The sequence below is a fragment of the Felis catus genome, chromosome B4 (genome assembly GCF_018350175.1).
Source record: "Felis catus isolate Fca126 chromosome B4, F.catus_Fca126_mat1.0, whole genome shotgun sequence".
Lineage (NCBI taxonomy): Eukaryota > Metazoa > Chordata > Mammalia > Carnivora > Felidae > Felis > Felis catus.
The window spans coordinates 11803584-11823881 of record NC_058374.1 but is presented as its reverse complement, the minus strand read 5'-3'; the positions used below and the strand labels follow the sequence as shown (position 1 = coordinate 11823881).

General features: G+C 49.2%; 1 protein-coding gene across 4 annotated transcripts in view; it reads right to left on the bottom strand.

Annotated features, from left to right (window-relative positions):
• Positions 1-20298, bottom strand: part of CAMK1D (calcium/calmodulin dependent protein kinase ID) — a 509211-nt gene that overhangs the window by 418612 nt on the left and 70301 nt on the right. For 2 of the 4 annotated variants that reach the window (XM_045060868.1, XM_045060865.1), the window contains exon 1: positions 17257-17384. The exons of 1 other annotated variant lie outside the window; for it this stretch is intronic. In XM_045060868.1, coding sequence (XP_044916803.1) covers positions 17257-17369 — 113 coding nt within the window. In that variant the 5' untranslated portion in view covers positions 17370-17384. Of the gene's footprint in view, positions 1-15557; positions 15675-17256; positions 17385-20298 lie in introns of those variants that run through there. One more of the 4 variants, XM_019833928.3, reaches the window with a different exon arrangement.

The following is a 20298-nucleotide window of genomic DNA, read 5'->3' as shown; positions in this document are numbered from 1 at the left end:
TGAGTTGGGAGTAAACAATGTAACAATATCTGTCCCCTACTAGCTGGACAGCCACTAGGTAACCAGCTCAACACCAGCTCATGGAGGAGGGACAAGGAAAGAGATCATACTGTGCGCATCTTAGCCATTTCAATTAATAAACCAGATTTGATCTGAATTTTGGGATATCTGCCTAAATTTTGCATGACCTTTTGCTAATGGATACCTAAGCTATACATGATGTGTATTTTGTAAGTTCCAGAGAACACTACATTTTGTTTGCCAGAGCCCTGGGGTGAGCACTCTATTTTTTTCTTTTGCAAACAGTCTAATTTGAAATCTCAGGGTTTCCTGGGTGTGTTAAAAGTTATTTTCGGGGTGCCTGGGTGGCTCAGTCAGTTGAGCTTCTGACTTTGGCTTGGGTCATGACTTTGCAGTTTGTGAGTTCGAGCCCCACCTGGGCCTACTGCTGTCAGTGTGGGGCCTGCTTCAGATCCTCTGTCCCCTTCTCTCTCTGCCCCTCCCTCTCTCTCTCTCTCTCTCTCTCAAAAATAAATAAAACATTGGGGCACCTGGGTGGCTCAGTCGGTTGGACATCCAACTTTGGCTCAGGTCATGATCTCACAGTCCGTGAGTTCGAGCCCCACGTCGGGCTCTGTGCTGACAGCTCAGAACCTGGAGCCTGTTTCAGATTCTGTCTCCCTCTCTCTCTGACCTTCCCCCATTCATGCTCTGTCTCTCTCTGTCTCAAAAATGAATAAACGTTAAAAAAAATTAAAAAAAAATAATTATTAAAAATAAATAAAACATTTAAAAAATTATTTTCTTCATTTAACCAGTACAGAAATAGCAGCCCAATGACAAAACGGATCCTTAACCTGTAAATCAGTTATTAGGCCCCATCCTCTCGGTACAGAGCTTCCTGAGGAGCACGAGCCAGGTCACAGACCCCCAAGTCCCCGGCTCCTCACCCACACACTGAACACAATACGACTTCCCAGCTCCAGCACGAAGGCACGGCCTCCAACACATCCCTGAAGTGAGGTGAAGTTCTGGAGACTCAACGGCAACGGTCATGATACACAGGGCACACAAGTCTCCCTGCCAGCGCCCCCGGGACCATGCCAAGTGGTGCACATTCCTAGGACACACCCCGGAGAAGCCTGCTCCACCTCAGTCTGAGCACTTGTGAAGCTTCCAGAAGCTTCTTCAGGCAGAAGAAGTTCAATCTCTGTCCTGTGACGTATGAATCACGTGACCTGGGGCCAGTCAGCTCTCCTCAACTGTCAAACAGTACGTAACACACAGGGTTAGTGACAAATTAAATGGTCAAGTGTCCAGCCAAGTATCCCTTGCCTAGCAGATACTGAAATACGGTAGCCATTATTATTCTTTTTCAAATCACCTCCACACCTTCGCACGAATGCCAGCCTTGGCAACCTCCTCAGAAAATCTAGTACTTTCAGAAAGTAGGTGTTGGCAAAAGAAAAAAAAAAAAAACGCACATTTTTTTCACTCAGGAGGTCTGGCCCAGGTACCAAGAACAAAGAAAACTTTTACTTCAAGAGTCAATAAATCTGGGACATTGAGACAAAGGGTTTGATAGATTCTGAGGGGGGAAACGTCAGGGGAATACTACTGTGCATGCCCAGAAAGTTCTCATCCTATCCTCAGTTCTGCAGACATCACAGCTTCTGAAGAAAAATGATGCAGTTGATTACTATAGCCACGGGTTCGTCTTTGGATTTTAGACACACTGGCCTGCGGGAAAAAAAAGTCATAAAGCCCTTACAGGCCCGATTTGCAAGGGAAAGATGAAAAAAGCCAACTACGCCTTGCTTCCATGAGTGATCTCAAGACTACCAACAAGCCATGTCTGAGGTGAGATATCTCAAGAAGAAACAGAAAATAGTATTTAAAAGGACAGCACAGGACACAGCTAATTGTGGTGCCCAACCAACAGAGCGGATAATGATGCAAACATCACTGATACATCACTGATGTATCATCACTGATGATACATCACTGTATCACTAATGATGCTACATCACTGATGTAGCGTGGGGCCATCCTACTGAGGAAGACTCTGGTTTCGGAGCCTGACAACTCGTTTCCTTTCCCGGAGCACAGTCTCGATGGCGGCCAACAGAAAGAACCTGCCAACAGGCTAAGGGAGGAAGCCAGGAAAAGCCCCACAGATTAAAAGTTCACCCCAGCTAATCCACCAGTGAGTAATCCACATGCAGAAAAGTGATGACCATCTAGAGAGACGAAATCCAGAGGGGGGACAAAATGGGGACAGAACATCCCGAAGAGCTTATCAGTTATGAAAACATTTAGGAAAGCCAGCTTCCTGAGCAAGTACTGAGACAACTTCACGACTCGGGATTTTTAAAACTGAACCAACCACACCCTCCATCTGTTGCTCAGTGTGCAAGGTTACTGTGGGCGATTCAGGGACGTCACATGTGGGAGATGTCCCCTGCTCTCAAAGAGCTGGCAGTTCCAGCAGAGAAAACTCTCGCCAAAGAAAAACCTTGGAACAACGGACCCTTCGCAGTCTAAGCCCAAGACTGAAGAACAGGGACAGAAAAGCCCCCAGTGGGCTGCTTATCTTATGTCCAGGGCCTCTCGACGGAAGAGACTGGACTGAAGCAGAACCCTGCGGAACCAACAGGAAGGTGATGGAAGCAGGAGACACCACAGGAGCAGGGCACAGAGACTAGAATACGGCTGCATACATTTAGGACACGGGGGACAGCATCTCACATCTGCCACCAAAGCCCCAGCTGGTACAGCAGCAGCCACATGTAAGAGCTTAACAGCCGTCTATTAAATCAGTACGTGACAGTGGTGCCTGGGTGGCTCAGTTGGTTAAGCCTCCAACTTTGGCTCAGGTCATGATCTCACAGTCCGTGAGTTTGAGCCCCACGTCGGGCTCCATGCTGACAGCTCAGAGCCTGGAGCCTGCTTCAGATTCTGTGTCTCCCTCTCTCTCTGGCCCTCCCCCATGCGTGCTCGGTCTCAAAAATAAACATTAAAATAAATTTAAATTTAATTTAAATTTAAAAAAAAAGAAAAAAAAACACATGATGGAATTTAACATGTATTTACTTAAAAACCAAGCCAGTGCCCCTTTTCTTATCACCTGTAATATGCAACATGCCTTGTATCTCCTGTTTTTTTTACAACACGACCCCACAGCAAGCTGGAAAGGTAGGTACTGTTATCCCCACTTAAATATGAGAAAACAGAAGCTCAGAAAGATTATATAATTTGCTGAAGTCTCATAACTCCTAAATGGCAGTTAGGATTTGCACTTCCTTAATCTAATCAAAGCCAGGGCTCCATTTACTCCACGTATCCATTCATTTACTCAACAAACACTGATGAAATGTGGGGCATCTCATCTGAGCCAGTGGCCTTCATACAGGCTCCTGATGTGGGGCTTTGCCAGCGAGCCCCTGTAGGGACACAGGAGCCCCCACTCTGCTCTCAGGTCTCTGAATGCGGCCCCCTCTCCCCCACCTGGGGACCCCCACGGCCAGGGAGCCACAGCATGGCCAGAGGAAAACCCGCAGAGGCAGCAGCGGTGTTCCCAGCTCTGAATTCTCTCCGGAGCTCACCTTGCACACCTACAAAGTGCATCGCTGAGGCTCCAGGAACATAAACAACGGCTCAAGTGAGAAACCTCTAACGCGGACGGTTTCTTCTCTGGTTACTTTCATCACGTTGATGGGGATGGTACGGTGCCTCTCATGTTCACTGTCACCATCAGCAGGGATAACATGACATCCACACTCTAGATGTGGTCCAGACCAACTGTGGGATCTCAGGCAGCCCACCAATGAGAGCAGCCTGGCCGGTATCCCTTCAAGTTAGAAAGACCTCACCTTCTGACTGCAAGAATGAGTGGACTGTGGGGGTGCCTGGGTGGCTCAGTTGGCTGACTCTTGATTTCGATTCATGTCATGATCCCAGGGTCATGGAATCAAGCCCAGCGTCAGGCTCTGCACTGAGCGTGGAGCCTGCTTAAGATTCTCATTCTCTCATTGTCTCTCTCTCTCTCCCTCCCTCCTGCCCTCCGCCTGTCTCTCCCCTGTTCTCTATTAAAAAAAAAAAAAATGAGTTCATTGTGAACACACTGTGAACATGTTCTAAAGAGAGGCTTGGCTTGGTTTTGGTGTGAGCCATTTGGCAGAAGGCAGGACTGTGTGTGTAAGGTCTTAGTCCCTTTCAGCTATCGTAACAGAATGCCATAGGCTGGGTGGCTTATAAACAATAGAAACCTACTTCTCGCAGTCCTGGAGACTGGAAGTCCATGACAAGGTCGTGGGCAGACTCTCGGGGTCTGGTGAGAGTCCACTTCCTGCTTCACAGATGGCCGCCTTCCTGCTGTGCCCTCGAGAGCTGGAAGGGCCACAGAGCCCCCCAGGGTAGGTCTCTTTTACAAGAGACCTAATCCCCTACAAGGGCCTTCCTCCCATGACCTAATCCCTTCCCAACGGCCCCACCTCCTAGTACCACCACATGGAAGGTTAGGTTTCAACATAAAACTGGGTGGGGAGGAGACAAAAACATCCAGTCTATAGCAAACAGTTTTTATTTTATATCGTGAAGTACCTGAGAAGCCAAGGTTCTTGTGTCCTACCCCAACCAGGGAGCGTCAGCCACACTTGGATATAGTTTTAGCTCTTTCTTCCCACGTGTATAAGCAGCCCACCAGATGTCTGTTGAACAAGGTCTTCTGTGAGCACCAGCACCTGACCCCCTGCAGCCAGCGTACACGTTCAGAGGTGTGGATGAGGGCAGAGATGAGATCGGGACCATAACCCCAGGAACGCCCTTCACCCGCCCCACCCCGCCCCGCACCAACAACAACCTAATGCAAATCATCAGACACCCACAGCACTCAACAAAGACCACCACCCCCTATATCCAGAGCAGATACCCAAACTGTGCACAGTGGGTCCACCAGCCCAGCTGGTAAAATAATGAAATATCTTCAACCAATCAGTAAATAACCACAGCCTGACCCTAGCCCCAGCAGCTGACCTCCGGGGCGTCTCTTGAGATTTCCTCACCCCCTCCAGAGACCGACTACCCAAGACCCATCCAGACAATTCTTATGGCCTTCCTTACGACACTCTTCCAGACCCTTCAAATTCTCTACTAGGAAGACATGTTGCTTTTATACTTTTTTTTGAAGTTTTTAAGGTACCAATCAAACACTAAGAATAAAAACAACATGCACCTGAGTAGAGCCAGTTAAACTATGCTATGAAACTTCAGTTTTTGTTGACGTTTCCTGAGTCAAGGTTGACATACAGCCCAACTTCTACGGGAACACTGCCCAAAAGATGATACCTAGGTTTCAAAGAGTGTATGTGATACTAACATTTATGAGAAAGGACTATTTTTAAAGCTATAATCCTCATAACATAATAATACATTCTATTTGTATAAGGCCTTACCACACATGCCTTATCTCATTTGGGACTTAACAACAGATCTGTAATGTAAGCAGGTGTAATTCAGGTTTAATTATCCATTTAACAAACAAGGTAATCAAGACGTAGAGAGGATAATATCATGATTCCGCAGTTCTCTAGTGACAGAGCTAGGACTCACTCTGATCTCCTGACCCCTAGTTCCTTCAGTGGCTTGCTGGAGTCACCTCATACCCACTCGTAAGAGCCTGACTGGAGAATTCTGCAGTAGGTTGTTAAGCCATGGGTAGCTTGAAACTGTTCCATGTGGGAGTATTTACACCATGGAAATAAGCAATTGTCACAAATCAGAGCCTATCTCCTTGCCATTCTATAATGCATCCACAGAAAGGGAGGTATTTCTTATTAGTTTGTTAATATTCTCTATTCCCATCAACCCCACCAACTTGTAAATCATGTGACACAAGAGAAAGGGCACTGAACTTGGGAGTCAGAAGACACTTAAATAACCACCTGCCATTCAGCAGCCTTTTCCCATGAGTCATTAAACCTCTCTGCACCTCCATTTTCTTATCTGTAAAATGAAGGCAGTAACTGCTGCCCACGGACCACGCAGGTAAAAACATTTCGCCAACTGTAAAACACCACACAGCTGTGAAAAACAATATGGCGGTACTTCCAAAACTTCAACATAGAGTTACCGCATGATCCAGCAATGTTACTTCTGGGTACACACCCAAAAGAATTGAAAGCAGGGACTTGAAGAGATATGTGTACCCCCACGTGCATGCAGCACTACTGATGAGAGCCAAAAGGTGGAAATAACTCCAACTGTCTACCGCCAGATGAATGAACACACACAATGGGGTACAGACACACAATGGAATATTATTCTGCCTTAAAAAGCAAGGGAGGAAAAACCTTTAAGGTTCCAGTTACAGCACCAAATCCAATTCATTGTGAAGGCAATTACAGTGATGTGTGCTGTGGTCATGAAAGACAGAGAGGTCCTCCCAAAAAGTAGAGATGTCAGGGCATTTACCCCCCTGCTCACCCCATTACAGAGGTCCCAGTATTCTGTCACCCCAGACTTTGGCCATCAAAAAGGCTCAAATGGAGAGGTCAAGACAGAGGATATCGCCCAATCTGGACATCTGCTTCCCAACTGTCACTGACATCCTAAGACCTGGGAAATTAAACATTTGAGACCTTCTCCCACACCCCATCCAACAATCCCCCCAAAGAGATTTTTAAATAAGCTGTTACACATGTCCATGTGGTATATACACATATATGCTGCCATTTCTTAAATATTCTGCCACCAAAATTAACTCAGTGCATATTGATTTTATTAAGTTTAATGTTTTGAGAGAGAGAGAGAGCAGGAGGGGCACAGAGAGAGGGAAAGAGAGAGAACCCCAAGCAGGCTCCACACTGCCAGCACAGAGCCCAACGCGGGGCTTGAAATCACGAACTGTGATATCATGACCTGAGCCCAAACCAAGAGTCAGATGCTTAACCGACTGAGCCACCCAGGCGCCCTATTACATATCGATTTTAAACTACTCAACTCCGTGATGTGTTGTCATACTGCAAATAAATTACTTAAGTCCTCAAATCAAAACGTGTTTTCAGTAAGAAACAAAGCCCACACACTGAAGCAGTTCTCAGAAAGGAAAAACACATTTAAGCCAAAGCGGGGCCACAGCCGCGCCGAAGCCTATGTGTTGTTTGGGAAGAAGACAGAAGCTGCCGCTGGAAAGCTGTTGCACAAGCTGATGCAGATAGGGACAGGCTAAAACACAACACAAGACGAGACCCAGCTCAGGGTGCAGGGAGAGGTGCAGAGACCAGGCTGATAAGATAACCAGAGGAAGGAAAGAGCCTGTGATATCCAGCAAACTAGGTCACTCCAGTACCCGAGCTGGCCCGGAGGACGTTCCTGGCTGGGTCTCTTGGTTAATGCCAGCACTCTACGAACTCATCACCCTCCTTTGGGAGGCAAATGTTGAATGGCTCCATGGACCCTCCAACTTCGTGCACACGGCCTCTGAGGAGCACTGTTCCGGCACCCCAGGGGCTAATGAGAGGGAATGAGCACTTACCAAGACAGATCCATAGGCCATGCCCTGCACTAAGTGGTTTTCATGCACCTTCATGTAATCCTCACGACAGCCCTGGGACTATGTGCTGGTCTTATCCCATTTTACGGGAGAGGACAGGAGTCTGAGAATGGCCAAACAATTTGCCCAAAACCAGATGGCTAGGAAGCAGAGGACCAAGATCTGCCACTCGTGGCCCAGTGACCTCAGAGCCTACCTACTTAGCTACTCACTACTGTGCTGTGCAAAACAACCAGCAATTGTTCTTCCTGACTGATGGAAGACTTGTTGGTAGTTTCTTAAATCAACTTGGGACGGGGGAGGGGAGTAGGTCAAGTATGCACCATTGTGCATATTCGCAACAAGAGCTTCCAAAAATCAATTTCCAACAGATACGGACATGTTCCTCCCCAAGGTACCCAGAATTGCCACTGGCAGTCCCCCTCAACCACAGCTGCTGATGGCGACCAGAGCTGATGACAGCTACCGTTTACTTAATCCCAATTATGTGCCAGGCACCTCATGTACATCACTGAATCCTTACAAGTATCCCACAAGGCAACAACGTCCAACTCCATGTTAACTCGGGAAGATTAAGGAACCTCTCCAGAGGCGTACAGCTAGGAACGGCTGGGCTGGAGTCACCCTTCCATTATGGCTCATGGCCTCCCGCTGCCTCCCCTACCTGGCCTCACCAAGGATGCTGTTTTAAAAGCTGATCCTCGGGGTGCCTGGGTGGCTCAGTCGGTTGAGCATCTGACTTCGGCTCAGATCATGATCTCACAGTCCATGAGTTCGAGCCCCGCGTCGGGCTCTGTGCTGACAGCTCGGAGCCTGGAGCCTGCTTCAGATTCTGTGTCTCCCTCTCTCTGACCCTCCCCCGTTCATGCTCTTTCTCTATCTCAAAAATAAATACTTTTAAAAATAAATAAATACATACATAAATACATAAATAAATAAATAAATAAATAAATAAATAAATAATAAAAGCTGATCCTCAAGATTTGGTGTTATCCACCAAATCCCTCGGTTTCTGAATCCTTCTGAAATAACTAGGAAAAATAGCACAAGACACATAGCTGATCACTGGAGATGTGGAAAGAACTTGGTGTGCCATCACACAAACTTGGCCTGTGCCATCCATTTGAAGGTTACCTTTGGTCTGAATGGAGCCCGAATAATACATATACTGCATAATAAACATCTTTTTAATCAAGCAGGATCTAATGAAAGCTAGCCCAGGGAAAAAGTGGTTTCCTGCACCAGAGAAAGTCAAAGGGACACAAGCAACATGAACTGAGAAAGATCAGGACAGCATCTTTCCCAGAGCCCACAGATCCTCCCCTTTTAGCTACATATGCATTGGGCTGACCATCTTGGGCCAGAAAAGAAACTTAAGGCAACTGACCAGGATACCAGTCTTCCTGCTGGTCACCCAGAAGCAGTTCCTTCTTCAATTAAAAATATGGGTCCTCAGGGGGGTCTGGCTCCCTGACGATTCCTGTGAAATGGGAGGCATGAGGGTGGAGGTCTGCCACTGAGAGTGCAAGCTGATCAGAAATGTGACAATCCCCCACTGGATCAATGCCAAAGCCGTCCCAGAGGAGAGAGGAGGAGAAGGAAAGAGATTGAAGGGGATTAAGGAGATTTATTTGGGGAAAGGAAAGATTAAAGGGATTTATGGAGACCCAGCCAAAGAAAAATTCAACAAATTAACCCCTAAAATCCTCCCCTGAGGGGACACAAATGTCCACCTACCAAGCCTAATTATTGTCCATTCAGTGGCCAAGTTCAAACCAGAAAGTTCTACTTGAGACACGGTCCTTACGACCCCCTCTGGAATGAGCTCTCTGCCCAAAGGAGCAATTTCCCAAATCCCACTACACTAATCAATAAGGACACTAGCGTTGTTACCTTTTTTCCAATCAAGAAAAATGTCTGGCTTTTCCCCTCCAAATATAAAACATCCTGCCAAAAAAAGGAGTAGAAAAGAGTCTTGTGTTTATTATTTTTCATGGAATGTTTGGGCTTTAAATGGCCAAATCGAGTGGGAGAGTTATAGTGCATAGGCCCACCTGTGCAGGTGAGCTAGCTCTTCCTACTGATAATTCTACAGCCAAGACCCAGCATTTTCCCAGAAAGTTAAGCAGTTCTCCCAGCTGCTAAAATGTCCAGCTTGCCACAATTTTCCCTCTGTGACTGAGGAGGAAGCCCTTCAAAAGCCCTTTCCACACAAGCTCAGAGGGAAGGAAACTCACCTGGGGATGCAGGAGTCCCTCACGGGGAGGGCCCAGAAGCCCGAAGGATGTGAGCTTACCTGCTAAACTGTTTCCTGGAGCTTCCCAGAGCAGGCACTCAGAAAACCCTTGGATGAACTGACCCAAACCACCCAATGGCACCATTTTTCCAACCCCATATCCTTGGAGAATCTCATATCCAACCACAGCAATTCCTTTCTGCTTGTCCCTTCCAAAAATATCGAGGACCCAACCACTTCTGACGAGAAGTGGAGCCTGTGTAGCTAAGGTTACCCTTCTAAACCACCTCTGTCTCTCACCTGGATCGTTGCAATGGCCTCCAAGCTGGTCCCCCCCATCTCTGCCCTCGAGACCACCAGACGGTCCTCAACACGGCACACAGATCACTCTGTGATGGAAACACCTAAGTCACTTCAAGGTGCTCCTCTGCTCAAAACCCTCCAATGTGCCCCATTTCTCTCAGGGCAAAAGCAAAGTTTCTACTATGGCCTGCAAAGGCCCTTTGAGGAATCCGATCTCCTCACCTCCATGCCTCTCTTACCTCAGCTCCCGCTTCCTTCCCCCAACCACCAACTTCCAGCCACACGGACCTCTCTGAACACTGGACAAGCTCCCCGGCAAGCCCTCAGCCCTCGCTGTTCCCTCTGATGGGAACATTCTGCCTTCAGCCGTCCCACATTAGCTTCTTAGTGAGGCCATCCCTGGCTACTCAGCCTCACTCAGCCATCATTGTGGCTCCTTGCTGGGGCACCTGAGGCACCTGGGTGGCTCAGTCCGTTAAACGTTAAGCGTCCGACTTCGGCTCAGGTCATGATCTCACGGCCCGGGAGTTCAGCCCGCATCGGGCTCTGTGCTGATGGCTCAGAGCCTGGAACCTGCTTCGGATTGTGTGTCTCCCTCTCTCTCTGCCCCTCCCCCACTTGTGCTCTGTCTCTCTATCAAAAATGAATAAGCATTTAAGGTTCTAAATAAATAAATAAAACCCTTCCTTGGTTGGCTTTTTTCCCTCACATGTCTACTACGCATCACACTCTACATTTTACTTACTTATCTTTTTCACTCCCAGGCCCCCTCACCAGAAGGTAAGTTCTGAGAGGGCAGGCATTTTTCGTTGTTGTTGTTTGCAGCGATGTGCCACCACCCCCCAACACACAGAGCCCAGACTAGATCAGATGCTCAACAGAGATCTTTAAGCAAACGAGCGGCTGAATGTATATCCTTCCTCACAACAAAACAGAGCTGAGAAATACAAACTCCTAGTGAACACAGCAGCTGGGACACCCTCAGGGAGAAATCTGGGGACTTCCAACTCTGTTTCCCTCTTGCTAATATTCTTCCAAATGCTTCTCCCAGACTCTAAAATTCTGAGTAATCCCAGAATAAATACTACAAAATCAGCCAAATACACAAACCACCTGAAGCCGCTTTGCCTTTCTACCCCTCCCCCGCAACACACACATCCCAAAAAAGAACCATTGAAAGTGGTTCCCACTGGGGCTTTCAGATAAGTCAATCACCTGTGTCCTCAACAGGTGTATTTACTGAGCAATTTCAGAATAAGGAATGTAAGTATGATACTAGTGGGAAAAGACAGTGGTTGCCCCACGGAAATTTCTATTTATACTCTTCCTAAAGCAGCACCCAGCAGGCACTCGTTTGATGGAAAAGGGAACACGCTATGCTATTGACATGAAGTGGGATAAGGCTTCCTGTCCTGAGCTGTTTTCACTTTGCTACGAGCCTGGGCATAAAAATGTCGCTCCAAACAGAAATGAGTTGCACTAGCCATGCAGGAAGGCTCGTAAAGAACCACGCAAGTACCTTCCTGATTCAGGTGAGCCATAAAATCTCAGGGTTGGAAGGGCACTTGAAAACCATCTTGTCTTCCCTGCCCCTGTGACTTTAGAGACAAGGAAGCTGAGACAGGGAGAGAGTGGTGTGGACAAATGACCAAGCAGCCCACAGGCCACACAACCTATTAGTGGCTGAGCCATACCTGAAAGCCAGGCTCCAATCCTCCATGATGGCCAGTTCCAGCCCCCTACAGACAGCAATCACTTCACCGTAAAATGTTCAGTCTATAAGAAAAGCATGTATTCACACCCTGCAGAGATGAAGATCTATTTTCTAGGACAGGCCATTTCCTATACTCCAGAGGAAAGGAGGAAATTGGGACAATCATTCTGTGTCATGCCAAGGACTCAGACCTTCTCTGTCCAGATGGCTTCCATGGCATCAAAATTACAGAAGTGATTTCCATGAGTCTGGGGTACTTCCTGGACACCACACCAAAGATTTCTTGCCATCCATATACTTCTCCGAATGGCACAGCATCATTTTTTTCACTTCAGAAGCCGTTGAAGGACATCTCCGCTAGAGATGGTCTGGAGGGCCTCAGCAAACGCGCTGACAGAAATGCTCACTATCCCTGATTTGCTGTTACACAACATTTATTTGCTCCCAGTGTGCCAAGGACCTGAAAACACATCTCTGATTCATAAATAGTGCTTAGGTCTTCCATCTCAGGTTCTGGAGTTCCTTTCAAAGGAAGCTACAGGCAGCCCACGAGTTGCAGGTTCTTCCTGAGGCCCGACTCAGAGGCACATCAGCTAACCCAGGCCCAAATCCCAAAGGCACGTCCCTTCACCCACCAGGCCGTCCCTGGCTTCCCTAATCTCTTTCCCACCCTCCTGAGCCAGTCTTCACTCCCATTTGGCCCCCAGGCCCCATCAAGGCCCCTCTGACCACATGAACTAAATGGCTTGACCCTTTGGCTTCAACAGTAAGTGTTCTACTCTGCACAGAAAACTACCTGAATCAGGCAGCCAGGTATCGGATTACAAAGTTTGGCCAAATGTGTTCCTCTGGCCTTTACATCGCTTTATTTTAAAAGCATTTTAACACTCTAAGATGACAGTCTGGCTGCTGCCAGGGCTTTCCTGCCTTAGGATCTTGAAGACATATGGGGAAGGTGCGACAAACAAAATGACTGGAGCTGTAGAATACCTTGGAAATGAATCCCAACCGTGATCAGCGATGCCTCCGACTGACAGTAGGTTTCATTACAAACAGGAGAGGGGTCCAGACTCAACATCTACACAGACAGGACTGGAAGCAACCTCCCTATTTAGACTCAGGCCAAGGTCACTGGAGCTGGCCCAGCATGAAACAGGCATCCTAAAACTTCACATGACTGCTAGAAAGTCCAAAGAGACAAAATAATGCTGATTATCCAAGAGCTTTGAAATGTTACTGTATTTAGATAACAGGTTACCCCATAATTATGTTTTCCTTGCATTAATACTAAAGCTAGCTTTCCAAATACTGAAGTTAAATCAAATTATTAGTAAACATTTGCTGTTACATAACCCACAAAGTGACTCAATGCCATAGTGATTGTAATGAGTTATTCTGCCTAGGTTCCACACTTAATACCTAGCTCATGCTTGGCAAGTCACTTAATCGTTCTGTTGCCTCAGTTTTCCCATCTGCCAATTGGGGATAATACCAAACACCTACCTTATAAGGTTATTATGAGGGTAAAATACATGTAAGACACTTAGAATAATACCTGATACACGGTATTCATTTAAGAAAGTCACTTACGATGACTACTATTATGTCATTGAACAAAAACATTTTGACCATTTTCTTATTTGTGTTAGACTCTTCTAGAACCCACGCCTGCACCACAGGCCTCACTGGGAAGCTTCTTTCCAAAGAATTATTTCCAAGGCAGGAGGCAAAGCTTTGGGACCCCAATAGAAACCCATGCCCAAGTTCACCGGGCACCTGACCACAGTCCAAGAGACTGTTCCACAGCAGCTCCACTGGTCTCTCTGGCACCAGAAGGCAAACCCCCATCCTTCACGGAGGAAAAACCACCCACAGTCACCCCCCCAAACAGCGCCTGCTACAGCAGGAGCCACTCAATAAAGCCACAGCTCACTGAGCTTCAGCGCCCCCCCTCCCACCCAACACCAGGCTGCTGCAAAGGTGCGGCTGCAGGGCTCTCCTGAAAAGCAGGAGTCAGTTAGGGGGAAATGCCTCTGTCCTCGTGGAGGCTGCGGGCAGGGGGGGCCGGAGCAAGGGGTTCAGGTGGGGATACGCCATGCAAAGGAAGGCATTCCCACATGATGAGACTCCGCGCTCTGGCGTCCCCTCATCCGCAGCCACATAACCGGTCTCAGGATGACAAGCAAGGGCATGCTTCTGGTTTCTCCATAACCCGAGCATCTCCGTGTCCAAACTCCAAATCCCAATAAGCCTCAGTAGCAATTTTCAAAAGTTCTGACCAAAACTCACCCCTTAACTGGCCAGGCTGAGAGAAGCAGTCCCAAGCCCCTCCTTACGAAAAAGTCTAAGTCCTTTCTGTTTTCATCCCAACAAAGATAGACCGTCTGTACCCACAGGTGCCCTCCCTAACGTGCAGCACAGCAGCTGGGAGACCCTATTCTCGGCCTCGCCAGAGTGCTTTCCTGGGAATCAGAAGCAAGGCTGGGAATGCTGCCTTCACAACTTCGATCTGGGGGACCCACTGCAAAGGTGAGGGCGAGGGCAAATGACTGAGCAACCGTGGGGCACCCTAAGGAGGGGGCAGGAGACCACCTGGGTTTGAAAATTGTGGTTCTGGAAAGCAAACCAACCACAAAAGCAAGTAAAGGGGGGGGGGGGCGGGAGGAAGGAAAGAAGGAAGAACACAGTGGTTTATCTCACCTAACACCTCCTCTTTCTCTTCCCAGCCTAATCAACACCTCCATGAACCCCTGCAAAATGTTCCGTTCATATAGCACATGTATGTGTGAGAGAATATATATACTGACAGATACTGATCATCAACAGATACTGATCACATGAGGGGAGAACATAACTTGAACTTCAGACTCACCCCAGCAGTGCCTGATTCTCTTTCACTATCAGCCTCCTTACCTATTCTGAGGCGCTTCAAAACAAAACAAACAAAAACCAACTCCTGGGCAGAAAGGGAACAGCAGCTGAACTGAGCGGCACATGCTTGGAGCATTCCCGCCATGGACTTCGGAGTATTTCTGCTTTCTTGAGCCACAGCCACCAGCACTGGACTACAGAACAGCCCTGGAGAGAAATCGCCTGTAGGGAGACACTCACAGACCCTCCCTGGAGCCACGCACCCCAGCGTGTGCAGCTGAGTCTCTGTGAAATGGACAGACGCTCAGGTAAGGCTCTGCCCACACGTGACCCAGAACACTGCGAAATTCTTCCCTTCCATAATCGCGTGGCATCCAAAGTCTTGCCTACACCTAGTACGTGCAGATGTCGATTCCGTAAGAACACATGATGGAAGGACAGAAATGGGAATGGCCAAAGCCCCATTTTCTCGTGACCACATCTCTCCTCTCCACGGTGCGCCCACACACACGGTGAGTAAACGCACACGACCGGTAGGTAAACGTTAATATCCACCATGCTCAGCCCAAAGTCACGCGTGGGGAGAAAGAAGTCGAGAGGGCGGCGGTGTCAGGGGAAGTGGAAAGTCGCCTGCCGGTGACTGTCCTCCCCAAAGCTCGGAGCTCCTCCCGCCCCCGCCCGGGAGCGGTGCCCACCCGCGCCCCGGGGACGCAGACCCACGCGTTGGACACGCGGGGGGCTCCGCGGAGCCGAGAACCGGACAATGAGGACGCGGCCACCAGCCTGTTCCTGCCGCGGTGGCAGTGGCGGTGGCGGCAGGAGCCGCCTGTGCACCCGTGGCCGCTGGCACCTCCACCCTTTTCTCCCCGAGCCCCACTTACGTCCCGAGGGTCTCCTTGAACTCGAAAATTTTCTTGATGTCTTCAGCTTGCTTTTTCCAGGAGGAGCTGCTCTCGCCGTTCTCCCGGGCCATGGCAGACGAGGACGGCGTGTGCGGAGGGCGGCGAGGCGGCGCGGCCGGGCGCGTGGGGCCGGGGTGGGCGCGCTGAGGAGGGGGCGCCCGGCGACCGGGGCGCAGGGGGCGGCGGCGAGCCTGTCCGGGAGGGCTGGGGCGCGCGCGTGGGGATGCTCGGCGCGGGAGCCGGAGACTTTGTGCTGCGGCAAGAGCTTCCTCTTCTGCAGTTTCCTCTTTCACTCTCGCCGCCGCCGCGGTCCCTCCCTGGCTCTTATTTCTGCTGGTCTCGGGCACAGACTTCCTGCCGCCGCCGCTGCTCGCCGGGCTCCTTTGCAGCCGGCTGCCAGCCTCACTTTCTGCTACTTTCTTGCCTCCCTTCTCCTCCCTCCCCGCCGCCCGCCCTGCTCCCTCCTCCTCCTCCCCCTCCTCCTCCTCCCGCGGGCTCCCCGCCCTCCCCGCGCGCCCCGGCCGCCTCCCGCCTCCCCGCCTCCGGCGCGCTGCCGCCTTCGGGGATGTCCTGCTCCCCGGGAGCGCCGTGCCCCGGGCGCGGGGCACCGCCGTGGGTTGGCGGCCTCGCGCGCCCTGGAGCCCCGGAGAGGGCAGGTGCAGGGGACCCGGGCAGGTGCAGGGTGCCGGGGAGCACGCGAGAGGACTCCAGCCCCTTGGGGAGCTTTATTAATTCTGCAGTCAAGTCCCAGGGGCACGAGGGCTTTCCTCCCTGGCGGCGGGAGGGGGCGCCTCTGCGTAGCGCTCCGCAGCGGCGCGGTGGGGGCGGGAGTGCGTGGCCGCCCGGATCCCCGGCGCCGAGGGCGGGGGCGCTTTCCCCGCGCGCCGGGGGCCGGGGGCCGCTGCGGGTGCGTCCCCGGGCCGCGCGGGGCTGGCGGGCGGGGGCCGGTTGTTATGGCGACGGGAGGCGGCGGTGGGGATGCGTGTGGCGGTGGGCGTTGACTCGCGGCCCGCAGCGCCGACCCGCTTCTGGCGCTCCCGGAGCCTGCCGGTCCCTCCCGACTAGGCGACTGGAGCTAATTCGCATTGCACCAAAATCGGCGCTCGCGTCAAATTCTGGCCGGGGGAGGGGGCCTCGTGGCGAAGAGAAAGCCTGGGAGCCTCGGGGCCGGGGATGCGCAGGACGCGCCAGGCGCCGCCTCGTGTTCCCTTAGAGAGCTAGACTCCAGGAGTTACCGGGCGCCCGGGCTGCGGGTGGATTCGGGGACCGCCCGGCGCGGGCTCTGTGCTCCCCGCGGGCTGCCCCGGCCCCCGGGCTGGAACTGCCAGCGGGTCTGGGCCGGCCTGGCTGGCCTGCGCTCCTCTTTGGCCCCTCCTGGCTTCTCCCTTTCTCCTCCCGCGGAAACCCAGAGACTTAGTGTAAAGTGAACGCCTGCCCCACACCCTCCTGGAGCGGAGGGCTGCCCCTCCTAGCCCTACCTGCGGCGGGCTTAGTAGGGTACCCTGAGGTGGGGCTTGTCCCTCGAAACATCTTTTCCTACTGGCTGAGAAACGAACTCAAGAGTTCCCTCTGGCCTCCCATCTCCGAGATTCTCTTCTAACTGCCCACCCTTCTCCCATGTCCACTTGTCAGCGGGGGAGCCGCGTGTGTATCCCCGTCCCCGACCTGAAGGGACTACCTCTTCTTCCAGAAAATAGTAGTTTTCCTGGTATCCAGGTTATCGCTCCCGTAGGGCCCCTCGGCTGAGTTGTGTAAACAGCCTTGTCTCTTGATTGTTGACACCTGCCCCATTTCCCCAGGACTGTTCCAATTTCAATTTAAAGGGGGGGGGGGGAATGTACTCCCTGAAAAGGAAACTTAATCCAGCACCTTCTTCCTGGGTCTGACAGGGTGGATGCAGGCCCAGGACTCTCCCAGAAGCCATCAGGACCCCGCCAGCCCTTCACTCCTACTCTGACCCGGAGGAGGTCAGAAGATACCCTGGCTTCCCCCATCCCTCCACACCTCCATGCTGGTTTCCTGTCTTTCTGGGGCTGTTAGCTCCAGGCTCTCCAGGCTGGGGACAGCAAATTTGGTCTTGCTTGACTGTTAGCAACACAGATTAAAGGGACAAACACAACTTCCGGGACAGACTTCCAGGGAAACAAGAAGATGGGGCATATAACCAAAATGCAAGGCAAACAGCACCTCTTTCAACAAGAACTGGATTTGAGCAACTAGAATATCTTTTATTTCCGTCAGATGTTCAGTAATATGAAGAGTTGGACCCGGGCATTACCTTCCCATGCTCTACTGTGAGCATTTTCTCTTCTTTCCCTCCTTCCCTTCCACTCTCCTTCTTCTTACTCAGTTCTTTATTCCCTGTTTCACCCTTGCTCCTTGCCTAAGGATCAGCCTCCAGAGCTCTTGAAAACCATTCTCAGTCTCTGCTCTTGTCCCCAAAACTAAAGAAATGCTGATGTTCTCTCTCTTTCTCCCTATGGAAAAGAGGCTGCTGTCCAGAAGGAGCAAAAGTGAAGGGAAAGAAAGCAGGGAGTATGGCACATGGCTCTGTGGCCGTGACTTTCTCTACCAACCTGTTAGGTCTATGAGGTCAAGGAACACACTGCCTTTTGCACCACTGTATGCCCAGCACCTAGCATGGTAACTTACACCTAGTAACTGATGGATGAATGGGTGTTAGGTGGATAAAGAAAACGAATTAGGACAGCTATTTGACATTTGTTGTACTGGTCGAAAGCCTATTAAGAATTTTCTTTCTCTTCCAAACTTCGTAATGATGTTCATTCAGCATTATCAAGTCATAGTCAGCTGGACCAGGTCCCAGAGAAAAGATGCAGACATTTAATGCGGAACTGAGGAGGCCAGACCCAGAGGAATGGATCCCAAAGGAGGTAGAAATGCCAAAGACAACTTGCGTGGCTTTAGTATGGTCACTTCTCCCTTACTGGACTCCATGTGAAATAAAAGATCTTGATCTGGAAATTGCCATAGAAAACAAAACCCATCATTTCCTAAGAATGGTTATGCCTTAGACTATACACGGCCTAATTCTGTTCACCCGAGGGCCCTCACGTGGACTGTTATCCAGTAACTGACCTTCAGCCTGCCGTGTTTTTCTAGAGGAAAAGGTGATGGCTGCCAGGCTCATCATTCTATCCCACTTCCACGGTTAATCAGTTATTATCTAACCTTCAAAATCTCTCTGTTCCCCCCAACAATTCCACTCTAGAAAGCCCTGCCACATATTCTGGATTACTAAAGTTAGGTCCTAAGTCTTTATATTTTCTTAAAGCTCTTATAATTTTCATTAAAGGACCCAAAGAAGAGGTGCTTTTAATAACACATCATTAAAGAGTTACTGTTCCCATCAAACTTTTCTCCCACCAACCCTCCTGCCAATAGTTCAGGTTTGTGTGGCCCAAGTTCAGACCTGGGCAGATGGTGTAAGGGAAATAAAGAACTAGAAACCTAGAAAGCTAGACTTAAGTCCCAGGTCACAAAATCTGTAAAAACACTTGGCCTCTCTGGACATATAAAATACATGTTGTAGCAGGTTTAATAGTATGTAAACTCAGTAATTTTTAGGACTTGTAAATCAATGATTTTTCTTCATTTTATGAAAAGCTCATCAAGAATATCATTAATCTTTGAAAATTTAAGAACCTTTGGTCCAAAAATGTATTGATCAAAAATATTTTATTAGATGAACTCCTATAGATACATTCTACGTGGAAAAACTTAAATCTCAACAAGAAATATTGCAGGGAAAAACATTTCTTTCTTAAAAGGTGGGTGCTATCCTCTCCATCAAATGGATTATTTGACAACACTTTGATGTTAGAGCCTCTTCTCATAAATGCTGCAAAAGTTTCAGTGTCTTAAATTGTGTACTTAGTTCTTAGAAATCGGTAAAAGAGTTACTAGAGTATGTTTTATATACTGATGATTAACCTAAGTCATGGACAGTTTACAGGACAATGACATCTAGGAAAAGCATAATTGAGGAATCACAAAGAAGGGCTTCCTTTGCGAAAAGAAGAGAGGCATAGTCAAGAAGAAGGACTCAATATTATGACCTGGGTCATAAACTGAATGTGATCCAAGGAAAATTCCAGCTAGCCTGCAAAATGTCTAAGGCCCACTCCTTAACATGAACCTCTTACAAATAGCTGCTCATGGAGGAACTCATCTCGTTCACATGATGAAAAGTCAAGGTGGAACCAGCACAAAATCATTACAAAATTCCTCCAACTAAAACCTAAAACAAAAAAATTGGGGGGGGGGGGGCAGAATAGGAAAAACAAGTGGCAGTGAAGACTCAACAGCAGAAAAAAAATTGCTATAGAAAAGATAAAGTCTGTGATCAAACATATCATAATTTACAAAAAAAAATACTATAAAACAAGGAAAGATGCATTTGCTCAGGAAAGATAGGGCAAGTCAACAGGAGAAATTAAAACATGAGCTGGAGAGCTCAGGAAGGAAGTAGGAAACAGTAAAACTACCATAGATACACAAGACTATCTTGGAAACAGCACAAGGGAAATTGCTAAAAACGCTTTTTAGTGAGCTAGAGGACAAATCAAGAATAGTAGGGAAAATAAAATAGAACAAAGATTAGCTAGAAAATTATATGAAACACAAAGGAAGAGCAACATATCCATAAATGGTATCCCTTCTGAAGAAACTGAAATAATGAAACAAAAAATATTTAAAG